This window comes from Pygoscelis adeliae, unplaced genomic scaffold (genome assembly GCF_000699105.1).
Source record: "Pygoscelis adeliae isolate BGI_AS28 unplaced genomic scaffold, ASM69910v1 Scaffold168, whole genome shotgun sequence".
Lineage (NCBI taxonomy): Eukaryota > Metazoa > Chordata > Aves > Sphenisciformes > Spheniscidae > Pygoscelis > Pygoscelis adeliae.
Genome location: NW_008825566.1, coordinates 3,231,320 through 3,249,020, shown reverse-complemented (window position 1 = coordinate 3,249,020; position 17,701 = coordinate 3,231,320). Strand labels below are relative to the sequence as shown.

The 17,701-nt window shown below is 37.4% G+C and overlaps 1 protein-coding gene across 1 annotated transcript in view; it reads left to right on the top strand.

The window, feature by feature from the left end:
- Positions 1-17,701, top strand: part of TAF1B (TATA box binding protein (TBP)-associated factor, RNA polymerase I, B, 63kDa) — a 49,667-nt gene that overhangs the window by 23,420 nt on the left and 8,546 nt on the right. Inside the window, exons 9-11 of the mRNA XM_009332509.1 lie at positions 12,909-13,056; positions 15,181-15,358; positions 15,662-15,708. Coding sequence (XP_009330784.1) covers positions 12,909-13,056; positions 15,181-15,358; positions 15,662-15,708 — 373 coding nt within the window. The remainder of the gene's footprint in view (positions 1-12,908; positions 13,057-15,180; positions 15,359-15,661; positions 15,709-17,701) is intronic.

Below are 17,701 nucleotides of genomic sequence, written 5' to 3'. Positions count from 1 at the left end.
CTCAGGGAAGAGCACAATGTCTGCGAGGACGTTGTTACTTGGGGATGGCTGCAGAGCGCTCTGCTCATATCTGCCCTTCTGTGTACATAGAGCCAGGGGCTAGATATTCTGGGTAAACTCTAGCAGTGGCATAAGCTTCTATGAAGTTGTAATACTGACCACTGAAGATCCTTAGAAATCTCATCATGACTGTTTTTAGCATCGCTAAAAATACAGGTATTTGTCCTGCTCCTCAGGCTAATGCCTTCTTCAGGTTTGCTGGTATCGTTCCTTGGTTTGTACCCTAAATTGGATGCAATGTGGCTGAGTGCTTTTATACAGCAAATGACATTTCATTCTTTGTGACTGTTTTATATCAAAGATGCTATTTATGGTACTATAATTTCATCAACTTAAAAGCAGAAGGATTAGCATTTGCTTCATTACAGTGTTTGGGTATGTGAATAGAAGTTTATAAACTTGACAGTATTTCTTAAGTGCTCATGTTTCTTTAGTTGTGGGTGTGGATTTAGTCTCCTAATTATGGTACTCTTCTAGGAGGGGCAGATGAAGTGAATCACTGTTCTAGGGCTTTATGTTTTTTGTCCCACTGTCTAAGGAGCGGTGAAATTCCTCTGTATACTTTTGTATTCTGAATATTGCATGAAGTCATTGTACTGAAATTCTTACTGTGGAAATCATTTATACCATTTGGTGACTGCTTTGGTATTGCTAATTTGATTGGTGACAACAATGCATTCTCTAAACTGACGCTACTGTTTTGAATGCTGATATGTTAAATCGTTTTCTAGCCTGAAGATGTTTTTTAAAATAAAATGGTCTGCTGACCATTTTTGATGAGTAAACCTTGTAGGAAAAAGTAAAATGCATATCATTGGTGCAAGTAAAGACTACCTACGCTTGCAGAAGTAATTTTTAAAGAAGAATGATAATTTTAAACAAAAAATCCTAGTGAAACAAAGGTATGCCTACAAATTGCTCATCATTCTATTCAGTCTTATTTTTTCACTTTTGTTCTCTTCTTCTTGATAAAATTCTTAATCCTATGTTATAAGCAGTTTGGAACAAGTCTTGAAAAAATGCTACCCTCTTGATCAGATTTATTGGGGGGGAAAAAAAAGAACAAAAAAAGGCAAACCTGCCCCATTCTGCATCTACTGAAATACGTAATCTCTGAGCTTCACAGTTACAAGAATACAGATGGAGCAAATACAGCTTGAAATGTCTCAGATTTTCTTCCTGTCCAGCAGTTGACTTAAAAAAAATAAAAATCTTGAGTCTATCTGGAGGAAATAGCAGTAAGTAAAGAAAGATTGAGTGGGAAGGAGACCTTAAAAAACAGATACAGTGCAAATTTTGGGGTTTTTGTATGGCATCGTTACAGTGGGTAAGCATTACACATTAGTTTTTTGTTTTCTTTAAAATATTATAATAATTCATTGACCCATGAGCTGCTATTAAAACACACAGATATACTTTTTTTTCCACCAATGTCTGTTTTGTGTCCAAGCACACCCATGAAGTACATGTCAATCAACAGATTCGTCCATGCTGTTATGTTTGTTAAATAGGAAGAGATTTTACTTTTTAAAGAATAAAATTCGTAGCTTTCTTTGAAGGCTGGTGTTATCAATGCTATTATGTTCATGTACCAGCCTTAATTTAAATATCTGTGTGATATTAATTATACATGTTTCTGTAATCCCTTCATGATGCTGTTTTCGAACATGCCGTTGTTGTAGCCCAGCTACATTGGAATTATTTTCTAATAACTCCTGACTTCTAGTAAAGAAATGGAGATCAACTTTATGTTAATGTATAAATCTATCATGCACCCGTATTTTAAATACTCCATGGAATTCTGGTTTAGTTTTTTTGCTTTTCTTACCCTTCCTCTTCTCAAAGTTATAGAAGAACTAAGAGGTACAGAGAGTCATAAGAAGGATCATCAAATGTAGGGACAATTTTCCTACAAGAAACAATTAATTTTATCTACTTACCTTTCAACCTAAAGAAGAGGTGACTAAAAGGAAGATGGGGCAATAGTTTGTAGAACGTGTTTAGAAGGCAACTGTTCAATGTCTCTTCCAGTACAAGGACTGGGAGGTGTCAGAAAAGGTTGCTGGTCTGCAGGTTCAGAATCAAACAGCAGGAAATCCTGCTTCATACGTTTTGTGGGTAACTGGTGAAGCTTGTCGCGGTAGGATGTTCTGGATGTTAAAAGGGCCAGATAATGACTGGACAAATGCCACGAAAGAAAAGGTATCTGGAACTAAAAAATGCAGAGATCTCACAGCTGACTCAGCCACAAATGGTGTGAAGCTGGACAGATACTTGGAAAAGTGTCACTGTGGCTTGCTTGGTTCCTGAATTCCTCCCTACGCATCTCTCTTGCTTGCTGTTGGATGCAAGGCTAAATAGATCTTTTTGGATTGATGTGGTGCAGCCACTTTTTTTTTTTTTTTTTCCTCTCTCTGGGATTTCAGTTAGGGTTTCACTTTGTGGTTTTTGTGTTCTGGGGAAACTTTTTTTAAGATCGTAAAACTTCATTTTTCATTAACTAGTTATCTCACAACAACTCTTTTTTAAGTCATAGTTCAAGCCTTTAAGTTAGGTGAACTAAATACCATCCTTTAAAGTTTCAGATTTAGAGATCTGGGGATGCTTCTTATTCAACTTGAAAAATGTTGAGGAATGATTAAATGGTAAAAGTATGCAAAATCATTGCTTAAAAGGGGTATCTCTAGCCTATGGCAAAGAATCCTAAGCAATGAAAACTACAGTTTTCTTAAGCAAAAACTTTGCTTTTTGAAAAAAGATTTTGCATGCTTGTATTTTTCTAGGGGTCCTTTGGTTTGTTTTGGTGGAGGAGCTAAAGGAATTGCTTGTTTAAAAGCTTACAGTGTAAAATTTCTTACTGTTGAGTAGCAGTGATGATCCCAACGCCCGGAGGAAGAAGGAACGCTTGCAAGAAGTCTGGCCTAGAAATGTGGCAAAAGGAGAAATGTGAAAAGCCATGTAAGAGTAAATAAATTCTAGGTCATGGGGGAGCTATCCTGGAACGGCAAAGATGGCAGCTTAAGGGTTTTTGCACTTTACCCGTAATATTTCTAAACAGCCTTCGGTTCTGTGCAATTTTTCTTGGCCCTAAAAATAAGCACAGGTCTTGGATTTGTGAATAGATTAAGCTATTACTATCTTCTTTTCATGTCTTTGAATAGCGATTAAGGTTTTGAAGTTAAGCATATGGAATTTAGGAATTACTGGAATGAATTTGCTTTTAGCTGAAACTGATGTATAAGTGCGCTAGGGTGTCATCATTAATCATTTCATCTCATATTGTTTATAAACCAAGATAGCGTCTTAGTTGAGCATGCGGAAAATAATGAGCTGCTCCGTATATCTTTTCCTTTCCTTCACTGTATGTGGGAGTTTAAGCCTGCTTTAGTGCATGCTGTGTGAAGCCAGCACAGTTGCAGAATGTTTGGTTCTTATGCTTCTTTTGATGCTGGTCATTTCCCCTTGTCACGCGATGGTGCCTTCAGCTGCCCGGTGGCTGCTCCTCCAGGGCCGGGCTCTCAGGGATGGTGGTGTGGTGCTCTATCACAAGGTGGAAAACTGGGACAAAGAGACCTGCCTGAGGCAATGGGGTGGGTTTGTGGCATCATCGTGAGGAAACCTGAAGACTTCCTAAATCCTGTAAAGTTGTCCCCGTATTTATTTTTTTCTTCACACTGGCTTTTCAAAAGGATTTCATATCACTTAATAATCTGCTACTGGCTAATACCCGTGTCTTCAAGTCATCATGCAGCTCATAGGAAACTGCTGCCGTTTGGATTGTCTCACACTCCAGGTTTTGGTGGATTGCATATTTATATGTTAGTTTGGATCAGATTCAAATGAAGTAATTCCTGACTAAATCTATGAATAAACTCATGAATGCAGCTCAAAATGTTTGCTCTTTTTCTCCCAGAGCATTCGGACTGGAATGACTATGGCTTTCTGCTTCCCTGGAAAGTGTATCCACCAGACTGGCTTTTAGACACGTTCCTCTGTTTGCTGAGGTCCTTTTCTAAAAATAGTCAAGGTCTGATGAGTAAAAGCCTCTTTTCCTGACTAAAATTTGGATGAGCTTAATTGCTATTGATTTTTTTTTTCTTTTAGTGGTAACTATTTAAAGAATTAAAATTAAGACAGAAGCCCGTCATTCTTGTTTATTTAAAAAAAAAAAAAATCTTCTAAGAGGTATAAAATTCTAGCCATACAAATTCTGCTAATCAGCTATGCTGCTTTTATTTTCTAGAACAAGCAGCAATTCTTGCTTTGGTCTGCTGGTGTTTTGAGATACCTTGTAATCTTAGTTTTGTTGGGGGTGGGTATTTTTCTATCTGTGGGAATTTTTTTTCTGTCTAACTCCGTATTTGTTTGTGCATTTTAACAGGTGCATGCAGTACTTGTTCAGGATAGAAAGTGGTGCAGAATGAAAAGAAGCAAGGGTGAGGCTTTTATTTGAAAGAAAAAAAAAGCTAAGGAGGAAGTTCACTGCTGAAAGGGTTATTGTAATCAAGTTTATCATGGGAGCTTGCTGTTGTGTAACAGAAACTCTAGCTTGTCCATACCTGTCTTTAAAGCATTACTTAATGAAGAAAGAAAACAAACCTACCAAAATATTTATGAAATTCAATAAAATTTGTTCCCAAACTCTTAAATTTCAATACATTATGACAGTTCAGCTCCTTATTGGATTACTCTCTCCATTTGTAGAAAAACTACATTTTTTAGAAAAGTGGTATTTGTCAGAGTTAGCTTGTGAGCATGATCAGGCTAACATTCAAGCACGTGTCTCTGTTGGTTTAATAATATTGAAACTCATTTATTCAAAAACCACTTTAGCCAGCAATCATGTAATGAACAAGATGTCTTCCTCTGACAGTAGCATATTAAAAGGTCTGCTATGTATCCAACAAAAATCTCTTCTCTTTTTTTTTTTTTTCCCCCCAAGTAAAGGAGTACATCTGTACTGGATGTTCAGTTAGCTTTTTCTCTTGTGTGTGGGTTGCTGGCTCATCCACATGCCATCTTGAATTCTTCAGTAAAAACTGCCTGTGTCAATTTAATGCAGTCTAATATCCTAGCACACCTAGATTTTTTTTCTCTCAAAAATGCATAAACATTGTTTATTGAATCATCTTCTAAAATTAATCTTTTTTTCTATACAAAGATTCTTCTCGCTTCCTCTGCAGCAATGATCAGGAGTAATTTGGGATTTTAAGATGTAGTAGCTGGTTCAGCTGAGACAGTTATCAAAGGAGAGAGCAAGAGAGAGGCTGCCAATGTGACTTCTATGATTTTCAAATGGTATCTTGACTTTTCTTCCCCCGCCCTCCCCCTGCCCATTTGTTGCCGGGCAGATAATTTGGGCAACATGTTTGCCTGGCTTCAAGGTGGACAAATTGATTTCATTATCTTGTGTTAAACTTTCAGTTATCCTTTCCGCTTGATGAGAGGCTTGTAAAGCAGCAACTGTGAGTTATGCTTGGTCTCTTTATGGTTTTTTTTTCTAGTGGAAGAAGTCTCATGAGATGCATATTTCTTAGCAGTTATCTAAATGGAGTTGTAGCAGTTTCACCCATCTTTGTTCTTCTTGTCATTTGCTTCCCTTTTAATAACTCCAGGCACACCCTCTCGCTGTTACCTCAGCATCTGTATGTGATTCATGGATGTCAGGGTTTGAAGAAATGTATCCGCTCATTTAGTCCACATAAAAAAGGCTGCCCTGAGTCAGACTCGAAGCTCGTTGAATCTGGTCTCCCATTTCTGATAGTGACCTAGGAAAGGATGTAGGAGCAGGGTGCAGTGGCTCTCCCCAGTATACTTTCACACTTGCCAGCAATTCATAAGTCTGGGACACTTCTACACAGCAGTGGTAACAGTGCTTACAATGCCCTTTACATCGCACATGTCTTTTCTGTATATGCTGTGCTCTGGCAAAGAAGGCGTTCATGAAAAATTTAGCTTGAGACTACACAGAATCTAACTGTGCAACAGAGTTGACTACATTAGTTTTGCTATCTAACCTAGGTGGGGAAAAAAGTATTAGTGAGTGCTGCTTATTTTTTAAAGTTTGTATTCGTAATAAAAAACAGTGTTAAAGCACATTTAATTTGTGTGTGATGGCTGTGGCATTAGTTTGCTGCTGTTCCAGGTGGGAAGGTGATTGTCCCTGAGAGGTGGACAGAGGTTAGGCAAGGAGGACAAAAACGTCGTTTAAAAAATATACGTCGGCCAGATTCATTGGTGCGTATTTGTATGGGAGGTAGCCAGACTGTGTACTGTGAGAGTACACACAAAGCATGGGAAAAAAAAATCTTCAGTAATCTAGGAGTTTGGGCTAGCTGATGACATTAAGGATGTCGTACATAACGATTGGTTCACAAGGTCATTTCATTCAGTTTTAAATACTAATTTGGGTGTAAATTTCACAGCTGATACAGTTATTGTCTTTACTGTCAATTCTTTTATGTAACCTGCATGCACTGTGGCTGGTGTCGTCCCACATCAGGCTTATGCTGCAGACGACCAGATATACCTGAACCAGTGGAGCAGCAGAAGCAAAGTAAGGTGAACCAGGCTCCATAGAGCACTCGACTGCTGTGCTCGTTCTTGATACCTAATTTTACCTTACGTAATTTTAAAGCTAGTTTGGGTTCCTGGCATTGTGTTTTTCAATGCAGGCTATATTCAAAGATGTTTACACGCATTAGGGCATCCACTTGATTTATTACTTTTACAATAAATATCTCTTGTTTTATGAACACGTCTTGCTTTATGCAAGGATTGAACCGAAATTCATTGGATTGTGTTGTAAAAACCCCTTCTCCGACCCTCCTAACTTGATGTTTTCCAAATCTTCAAGTTAAATTGCTTTCTTAGTCCATTTCCTGAGAAGTTTGGTACACTCTTTTTCAAACTTGGTCTAGGTTGATTTGGTCATCTTAAAAATGGTGAAGCCTTGCTGGTTTTTAGATAATTCCAAGCATATCCAAACTCTAAATGTCAAAGATTCCCAAAGACCTACGAAAAGCCAATAATGAAAAAGTAAAGTTGGACCTTACTAGATTCCAGTATTAAATGGTCATTAAAAGAATCACTTAGGAAAGATGTCCACTGCTGAACATGAGCAGCACAGGTGAAGGCAGAGCCTTAGAGAATGTGCAGGCACGGAAAGAAAGGGTTCTTGGAATGGAAATTCACAGGTAGAAGGATGATGAGGAAGGGAACTATGCTGAGAAAAAAGTACTGAACAGGAGAGGAGGATGACAGGGGAAAAATACAAAAGGGAGAATTTAAAACAACTACATAATTAATTATTTTCAGAAAGGGTAGAACATTATCACAATAAACTAAACTGAACTGTGACTATGTACGTAGTGGCTGCTGGGATATTGTCCTGATACAGGAGAAGGAAATGGCCTATACAGTCATCTAAGAAGAGAGTCAGTCAGATCCCATTTAAAATGAGAAGCTATGAAGCCTGCAAGTGAATCTAGAAAGCCAGCCAATGCATAGTTTTCTGCTTGTTGATCAGCAACATTCTGATATTGTCCAAACAAGTAGGAGAGGCTGCAATCTTGGCTTACCCAAAACAATTACCTGTTACCGTGATCTGATTATAATGCTAATAGTTTGGCTCATCTGCTTCTGAAAACCAGCTTGTTCTTTTCTAATACAGGTGAAAAATTCCATGTAACTTTGAAAGATAAAGGCAACTGATTTAAATAGTCTAATGAATATTTATCATCATGAAAATCTTGTTCTAGACACTTCTTTACCAACTCAACAGTGTGTATTTTGTCCTCCTATGCTCAGTTGAAGATAGGGGAAAAAAGAAAAGAAAAAAATATTCTCAAGTAGTACTCATCTTTCCTCCTGCTTTCTGGAGAAGACCTGAAGTTACTGTATTTGTCACATGTGGGAATAAGATACAAAGACTTTAAAGACAAAGCAGTTAAGAAAAGTTCTCGGTAACCTCTGTACCCAATCTAGACAAGTTATAGACTCTGTCAGTGTTGTTGATCAGTCTTGAAGAAATCACAGCTTGCGAAACACCTGAAAAGGCTAGCAGGTGGCATCACTTTAGAAGAGTTTTCTGTCAATATTCCTGAAATTATTAAGTGCCCTCAAGGGTTTGTAACTCAGTTTTATATGTGGAGTGTTTCCCAGGTTCTCGAAACAAGGTGAGAGCTCAGTAACTCCATGTAGTGATGGACAGGGGAGTTGTCCTAATATTTAGCACAGAAATACAACTTGAAAATATGTAACGCAAAATTTTTTAATTTATGATTGGATAAGTGAAAGTTATACTTGGAAAGCATGTGGCGTATGATCTAATGCTGTCCCCTCTTGTCCAAGTACTCCTCTGTTGGGGTTTAATCGTGGGGTGCTGGAGGCAGAGTTTTTTCACCTGAATGAGGGAGGCCCCAGCTCTAGATCTTGCTTTCCTAGTTGATTTGCTGGTTGACTTTCAGTGCAACTTGTTTTATCGGGTTCTTGTCTTCTGGCAGAGATACATAGCTAGGTAGAAGGTGATAACTTTTATTAATTTTGAGGCTGCTTGTTTGCAGTATCTTGCTTTTTCTTAATATTGTCCTAACATTTGCTATGTTGGTTGTGTGGAATTTGGGTGTTCTTTCTGTTTTAACCCTCCCAGTATGTATGAAACTTTGCAGAGTAAGACATTTGCTCTATTAACTCGCAGCTCTTTCAGGATTAAACAGAGTATGAACAGGTATGTAGTGACTGGTGAAAATTATCAGTGCTTGATTACTGAAACACTCTACAGTCTCAGCAGTCCTCAACCTTTCAGCCTTCATCCCTTTGCTATGATGTGTCCTACTGAGATGTGATCTTGTGTTGGATTCAGCTTACGCTTGAAGTTTACAGTTCAAGAGATTACTGCGTACTCCTGGAAGCGTGGTGTTAGGTTCAACTTGCATCGTCATGACTCAGCGCTGTGTTGTAGAAACATGAGTACTACAGTGAATGTTTTTGAGCTTAGGGGGTCAAGCCCTGGAAAGTAGTAATTGGTTTCGTTGATCTTTTTGGTGGATTAGTATGCCTTTCCTAGATCTGCATGTCCAATTGTGTTTACATCTCTTTATGAACATACATAAACAGTTTTTGTCTGTTAACTTCCTTTCTAAAATAAGCCAAATGATAGCTCTTGGTATTAATTTTTATTTGTAGTTTTTACACCACTTGTTTACTTTTTAAAAAAAAAAAAGCATAAGCTGTCATTGCAAAGCAAAGAGTGTTTTCTAGCCATTTTGAAAAAGAACCAAATTGCCTTTTCTAAATTGCAAACAAAAGCTTTGAAACAAAAATCAATGTTGGCCTTGAGGAGGAAGGGATGATTCACTAGTACCTAGGATAGGAAAGCTGTCTCCTTAGCCTGATGCAGTGAGAGAAGCTCAGATATAAGGTGATACAGATGCCTACCTTGAGCCCTCCCATTAAAAGCTATATTACTTAAAGTACCTGTGTGTTAACTTAGGCTGTTCATATGACTTTGTGGGTGATAGTTTAATGTTTGAGAATGGAAATGCTTCAAATGACTGAATTCCTGTGTCTTAATTTATTTTCATCTGTGATATATTATTAAGAAGCTACTAATTCAACTGCTTTTCATTGAAGGGAAAAATGTATTTTCTTTATATCTAATTAGGAATTGTATTTATGTGATGCTTTTATTTCAATTATGCGGGACTTCAATTTTTCTCCAAATACACTCAAGAGAAGTTACATATGATTCAGGTTTTGTTCCAGATTGTTTTGGTATTCAATTTAGCACTGTTTAAGAGGAATGGAAAGTACTGTGAGCCTGGTCTTCTGTAGAAGTCTGGTAATGCGTGTTTTTCTTGTTTCTCAGGATAGTCCTGTAGCAGTCTAAGCCAATTTTTAACACTGTTTAGAAAACAGAATGAACATGGTACAACTTCCTAACTGTTACAAAAAGTTGCATGTGTAATAGTAAGGGACAGCAGAACTATTCATTTGCTTAAGCATGTGTTCACACAGTTAAGCAAGTCTGAACTGCAGTCTGAGGGGAGATCATTTAAAAAAAGAAAATGAAATGTTGGCAATCATTCGAAACAATAAAATTTCAGCATTGGCTATATAGCTTATATTAAAATAGATGAAACCAAATGATTGAATAAAAATGCATTATTTCAGTCTTACTGGTGTTGTAAACATGATTGCTCTGTTTTTAATCTGGTATAGAAAAAACAGAAGCCTGAATTCACTCTTGTTCAGGAAAGTTTTGAATCTGTGCACAAAGTGTAAACCCCTGCTAAATTCCTATTAAAGGAAAGTACCTGATGCACAAATTGACTTAATAAATATGAATACATGATGAAGTGCTCTGCTGAATTAGAACCACCAACAAAAGCAGAAAAAGCATTGCTTTTTATATGTTTAAAATGGTAAAGTAACCTGAACAACTGAAAATTATCGCTTTAAGAGGTAAATTCAAGCAATCATTTAAAATATAAAGATTTAAGAATGTTTAGTAGAACAGTTAAAGTATTAAGAAATGAGAGTCAAGTCTTACAGTCTATACTTACGCAAACTTCAGGTCCTGCTGAGTTCATTATGAATAAGCATGTCAAAATCTGTCTGTAAGTTATATTTTCCTCTAGCAGAAAAACCTCATTAGAAATTGGGAGAACTTTCTTCATGCAGTCAATAGTTTTGAAAAGAGAGTTGCAGATTTATTTTCATGAATAAATATGCCAATGTGGAATTAGATTATATATTTTTTTAAATGAAATTATATTAAAGATTCTGTCAAAAGGTTTAGAGAATGTGGGCCTGCTGCTGAGTGGGAACGGTCACAAAGACCAAGGAGAAGGCTAAGGTGACGAATGCTTTTTTTGCCTCAGTCTTTGCTGAGACCGGCCTTGATAAGTCCCAGGTCCTTGAAACCGGTGGGAAAGTCTGGGGGAAGGCAGACTTACCCTTGGTGGAGAGGGAGCAGGTTAGGGAATATTTAAACAAACTGGATGTATGAAGGTTCATGGGCCATGATGGGATGCAGCCACAAGTGCTGAGGTAGCTGGCTGGTGTCATTGCAAGGACACTGTCAATAATTTTTGAAAAGTCATGGTGACTGGGTGAGTTTCTTGAGGACTGGAAGAAAGCAAACATCACCCCTGTCTTCAAGAAGGGCAGGAAAGAGGATCTGAAGAACTAAAGGCCTGCCAGCCTCATATTGATCATATTCCTATTGATAAATATTATAAATAAATACATAAATATGATAAATATGGAAGGTGATGGAGCAAATAAATGTGGAAACCATTTCCAAATATAGAAGGCCAAGACGGTGACTAGGAGTACTTAGCACGGATTTACGAAGGGGAAGTCATCTGACCAACCTGATAATGTTCTATGATGAGTAGAAGGCTTCGTGGATGTTCTTTATCTTAAGTAAGGCTTTTGACACTGTCTTCCACAACACCCTCATTGACAAACTGATGAAGTTAGGAACTAGTTAAGTGGAGTGGAAGGTGGATTGAAAGCTAAGCAAGTTCACAGGTGATGTGAAACTGGGAGGAGTGGTTGATAGACCAGATGGGGATGCTGCCATTTAGAAGGACCTCGACAGGCTGGAGAAATGGGCTGACAGGAACCTCATGAGGTTCAACAAAGGGAAATGTCAAGTCCTCCACCTGGGGAGGAATAAATGCAGACACTTGCACATGCTTGGGGCCTACCAGCTGGAAAGCAGCTTTTCAGAGAAGGTCATGGGAGTCCTGGTGGACAAGATGCTGTGAAGATGAATGTGAGCCAGCAATGTGCCCTTGTAACAAAGACAAACATCATCCTGGGCTGCATTAGGCGGAGCATTGCCAGCAGGTCAAGGGAGGTGATCCTTCCTCTCTACTCAGCACTGGTGAGACACATCTGGAATGCTGGGTCCAGTTCTGGGCTCCCCAGGACAAGAAGACATGGACATACTGGAGTGAGCCCAGTAAAGGACCGTGAAGATGCTGAAAGGGAGTGGAGCATCTGACAAACAAGGAGAGGCTGAGGGAGCTGGGACTGTTCAGCCTGGAGATGGAGAAGACTTTTTTTTTTTTGGGGGGGGCGGGGTATGATGTATGTATGAATACCTCACAGGAGGGTGCAAAGGAGAAGAACCAGATTCTAGTGGTATCCAGTGACAAGGATGAGCGGAAATGGACACAAATTGAAATACAAGAAATTCCATTTAAACATAAGGAAAAAAACCCAAAGCCTTTTTTCTTTTGTACAGTGAAGGTTGTGAAACACTGGAGCAGATTTCCCACAGAACTTGTGGAGTTGCCATCTATGGAGATATTCAAAATCCGACTGGACATGGCCCTGGGCAACCTGCTCTAGTAGACCTGAGCAAGGGGCTTGGACCTGATGATCTCAAGCAGTGCCTGCCAACCTCCACCATCCTGTGGTTCTGTGATCTCTTAGCTCTTTAGAGAGTTGACCCTCAATTGCACGCATTTGTTTTTTGTTGTTTGGTTTGGTTTTGGTGGGTTTTTTTCCCAATGCTCTTTCAATTTGGGAGCATCTGGAGACATACTGATCACTTCACAAAAAAGGTAGTGGGTTGGTTGCAGGTCTGAAGCAACTTTTTATTTGGTATTTTTTTATATATTTCATGGGCGTTAAAACTAGCACGTTTCACTTTTTTCCTGCAGTCTGGTTCCATTCCTGCATGTGTGTTTAGTCATACAGAGTGCTAAAAGAGTCTGTATAGATAATTCTGTATTAAATAATACAGAATTTAAAATGGATAACTAATTTAAAATCAATAACATATATGGTAATAGAGCAAAGGTATAACACCCTCTAACCCTGTCTTTCAGTCGTGGCCTGTATATGAAGAAGTATACAATAAAATGCTTGAGCTTGCAGCGTTTTTAGACCTGCCTCGTTTTCCAGATATAACAGACAGCTGCTTTCTTCATCCAGACATGTTGTGCATGAAGTACTTGATGGAAGCTAATTTACCTGGTAAATATTTTCCCAAACCCGAACTGATAAAATTTTTCTTTGGTTATTAAACTCTAGCAAAAAAAAACTTGAATTACTACTTTAAAAGTGCCTACTTTCCCTTCTAATTTATACCCATTTAAACTTGAACTGAAAGATAATTTCTGTAGAAAGCACCTTCATCAAACATTTAGAGGATGTATTATAGTCCCAGATATGCAGGAGCACTCTGGTGCTGGCTCTCTAAGGCTGTGGAGTGGATACTTCATTTCAAATCTTACAGTATCCATGTGAACTAAGAGGCACTAGTTTAAGTCACTTGATTTATTAACTTTAGCTAAATGATTCGTGAAGTTGCGACCTCATTGCTTAGCACTGGATTGTCATATATAATAGTGAATGTATATTCTATAATATTGCATATTGGCATTAATTTTAGTATTAACAAGCGATGCTGTGTGACAAATAAGCTGCTGTCTCACTTGATTTCCGATTTAGTTTTGAAATCGTATATTGCATAAATATTTAATATTTTTGTTTATCCTAAAACCAAGTCTTGAATATTGAATTGCCAAAGAAAGACCAATAAGTCCTAGTATGTGAACTGTATGTTGGGCTACCATGCTTCCTGTCAAATTCCACTGCCACTGAAGATGAGTTGTACAGACAAATAGCCTGTAAATTAATACTATATTTTTTCCTCAAAGCATTCCAACAATTAATAGTTTGGGGGTTTTTATTGTCTTATTTTGCAGTTAGTTACGTTGAATAAAGCTACTTGGCTTTTCTGTGTGCTCACAGTTGAACGAAGAGAAGACAAACAACAGATTTAGGGCTAAAATTCCAGAGTAGAAATTCTGATTTTGTAGTTTTATACCAGTGTTGCGCTAGAGCCTATAGAGGATCACATTATGTTTCAGATTATGAAGTATCAATTGAATCAAAGAAGCAGCTAGAAATTTGGCATTTTCAGATTTATTACAGAGAAATACAGAGCTGAGTACTCTTTGAAAAATACTGTAAAAGAAGAATATATAGTCCTTTTTCCTTGCAACTAAACTTTTTATCATGTAGAAGCATTTTTTTTACAATTTGAAAAAGGACTACTGTTGTTGTCTAACAACTCCTAAAAAATAAATTAAGCAATGAATTGGCAGTGCCTCTTCGGACATTAAATAATAATGAAAGGGCCATTTTAAATATCTGAAATAAAATATACTGACATTATTATAAGAAAATTTGGTTTCCAGATTTTGTTTAACTTTTACTGTTATGTACGAGAGGATTAAAAATTAGTTCCTACTGAACTCTTTGTAAGCAGCAAGAGAGTATAAAGTATAGCTGGATTAAGGTTGTACTTAGTCATACATTGCTAACCTTTGTGGAATCTGATGGTGATGTAATCAACTCCTGTATTTCTTGCTGAACAGGAAAGGTGAGAAATTTGGGGGATTTGTATCTGTGAAAAATAAGCATAGGGTAATAAGAGACTGTATAGATAGCATACGGCCGCTTTTGGAGCTGTAGTTGTATCTTTTTGACTTAACCCGGCTTTACAGTGTAATGCCAGTTTTAACCTAGGCTGGGATTGTCTGTACCTCAGCCGGGTTTTGTCGGGGTAGCAGTGGGCGTTGCACTGCCATGCTGGCTGCTGTTCATACCCAGCTAACTTCTTTAAAACTAGCCCCTGTTCCTCTTTGCACTACTGAATCCGTCCTTGCATGGGTGTTTAGTCAGCATGCAGGAAAAAAGTTTGTGACAAGTTTTTTTGCTTTTGGGGTTTTTTTGAAACTATATTCAGGTAGATTTAAGATAGGCTTTCCCACAACAATGTTCAGGATGATCTAACAATATCATTTGAGTAACATCAAAACACTATTAAAAATGGGGTTTTGTTGTGTTTTTCTCTCCATGTGAATATATAATAAGTTATATAGGTTACAACCTTCATGTAAGCACAGTGAAGGTTGCCTAGTATTTTTAAAAATACCCCAAAATACTTTTCAGCCTGAAAAAAAATTGCTGTCTAATGGTCCTAAAAGACATAAGCATTGCTTTCCTCAAATGACCAACATATTTGCACTGTAAAAGTACTTCTAGCTTGTCTCACCATGCTCATTTTATATTTTTATTTACATTAATCAGATGAATTGCATAATTGGACTTGTCGAGTGGTAAAAAAGATCTGTATTGGAGAAGCGGATTTCCTGACGCTTGTGCCTGGAAATAAGTCAACAAGAAACGTGAAATACGATGTTCTTGCTGCAGCAGTTATTGTAGTTGTGCTCAAATTATTGTTTTTATTAGATGATCACTATGAATGGTAAGTCTACAGGCAAATCTGTAGCAAAGCCCAAATTTCAAATAGTGCAGATGATTGTCTTGGATCATTTTTTCTTTAGTAATATTAAAGTTATAGTATTTGAATTTTGATTAAGTTCAGTAGCATAAAACATACACTGAAGGCATTTTAGACATTAAATATTACTACTTTTTAAAAATCATCAGTTTGAATCTGAAACTTGGAATAAAATTAGGGTGTAATTTTTGTCGGTTGTATTTGAACTTCATGTGAAAAGTGCAGTATTTGGATCTACAAAATAGCCTGATTTTTATTTTTTTCCAGGTTACTTTCAGACTTTGCTGAAGAAAGCAATAAAAATAACAAAGAAGGTACATAAATATTCTAGTAGAAACAGTCTCATGATTTTGTAAATGAAATAACTTTGTAATCAGGCTTAGAAAGTCTTGTCTTATTGATCATTAAAATGTGTTTTTGTCATTTGTTCTTTTAGGGCAAATCTTTATTCAAAGAAAACAGTAGATCTTGTTCACGTAAAATCATCTGTTTACCTGCATAATTCTTATTGTACTGGATAGGGGAATTTGGTACACATTTTGCTAGGTACCTTCCCGCTTCTCCTTGTGCATGTTTGCCTCTTGTTTTAGGATTTTATGCATGGCAGGTGAAGATGAATGGATACGCAGTAAAGAGGGGAGCGTACTTTGATCGTAAATAGCAGATACTTATTAGGGGCATCAAACCATGTTTATGATAAAATCCAAACTTGTTTAGTCTTGTTAAATAAAATGTCTTAGTGTGTAACATATTTCAGATGTAATCTATTTTCTTAGTCCAAATAATCCTGAGAGAGCGTGGAAAAGCTAGCAGCAATTAAGATAGAGAAGATAATGGTGTGAACGTGGTTCTTTGAGGGCAGAAAGACCAAATCAAAGATTAGAAATCTTCAGGAAGATATTCCATGGCCTGATCCAGATCACAGCTGAAGATAAACCACTGTAACACATCTTTGATCTTATCTTTTAAGCCTTCCATCCAGTTTTGGGTCCATTTTGACCCTTCTGTTACTTTTTTAAAATCTAATTCAGTAATAAAATCGGTGTTAGCCATGCGTGAGCACAATTACTGCTGTATCTAGAGATAGTCATCACTGTTAACTAAAACCGGTAATTCTCATTTTTCAAGTGGATACACAAACTTATTTTGGATCTTTTTTTTTTCCTTTTCATTTCCCTTGAAAACTTGAAGTATGTAATAGTGACGAGTAGAAGTTGTGCAACTGCTTACAAGCTGAGGCTCAAAGCCATTAATGTCTTAATGGGGTTTCTCCCTTATTAACCAGACTCATTGCCCTTGGGAATTAACAGCTCGTTCTTTGCCCGCTTTTTTTACTTTAAAATCTGCTGGTGCAAAATGATCTATATGCTATGTTATCTTGTCCCTATCCTTACAATGTTGGGGTGACGGTGAGCAGCTGTGCAGAGGAGCTGATGTGAGAATTTCTGTTAGAGCACTGATTACTGCCAGAGCTCAAAACTGCCTCTGGCATTTTCCCAAAGTTAGCGTGCTGAAATGAATAATGGTTAATATTGAGTTTTAAAGATCCAATTTATGTTGACTCCATTCTCAATTTAACTATCCTGTCTCTAATCTTTTTTTTTTTTTTAATTAAAAAAATAGTATTTCAGTACCTACAGTTTTTCAAGACAGACTGGAAGCTGTACAGTAGATAGCTGTAGTTACTTAGTGTGTTTGTATGTGTATGTTCTATGAACTGCACACATACACAATACTGTTTACGTTAAAATAAAACATGTGACTGAGATGTATACATGTATGCGTGTATCACAGAGCTGTGTATTTTCCAGTCAGCTCAGCTACACGAACATCAGAGTAGGAGTACTGGCCAGGTAAATGGTTATTACAGTGTAGTATCAAGTCTCTGGCAATGGTTTTGCTTGTAACAGATGCTTAATAATTCATAGGAAGTTTAATAAAAATTTCTTCCCGCCCCGACTGTCCTCCCAACAGTTTGGGAGTACTTACTTAAACTTCTGGGTTTAAGGAGTTCATAAAAGAAGTTGTATCCACACCTTCGAATTTTAAGAACTACTGAAGGGTCTTTCTTTCCTTCATTTGTCTGTTGCTTTTTGAGTCCATCTGTGTTTCTAGCATCTAAGACATCCCGTGTCAGGATAACTTGAATAGCAAAAATGCAGATAATGCAAAAAGGTATATAAGCTTGATTATAAGAACAGTATATTCACCTTCAAAACAGTTTAAGCAGCTAGCTGGCAAAGCTAAGCATGATGTAAGCATTGCATGCAGTGCAGCTGGGGTGATGGGGAAATGCAAAGCCTGGTT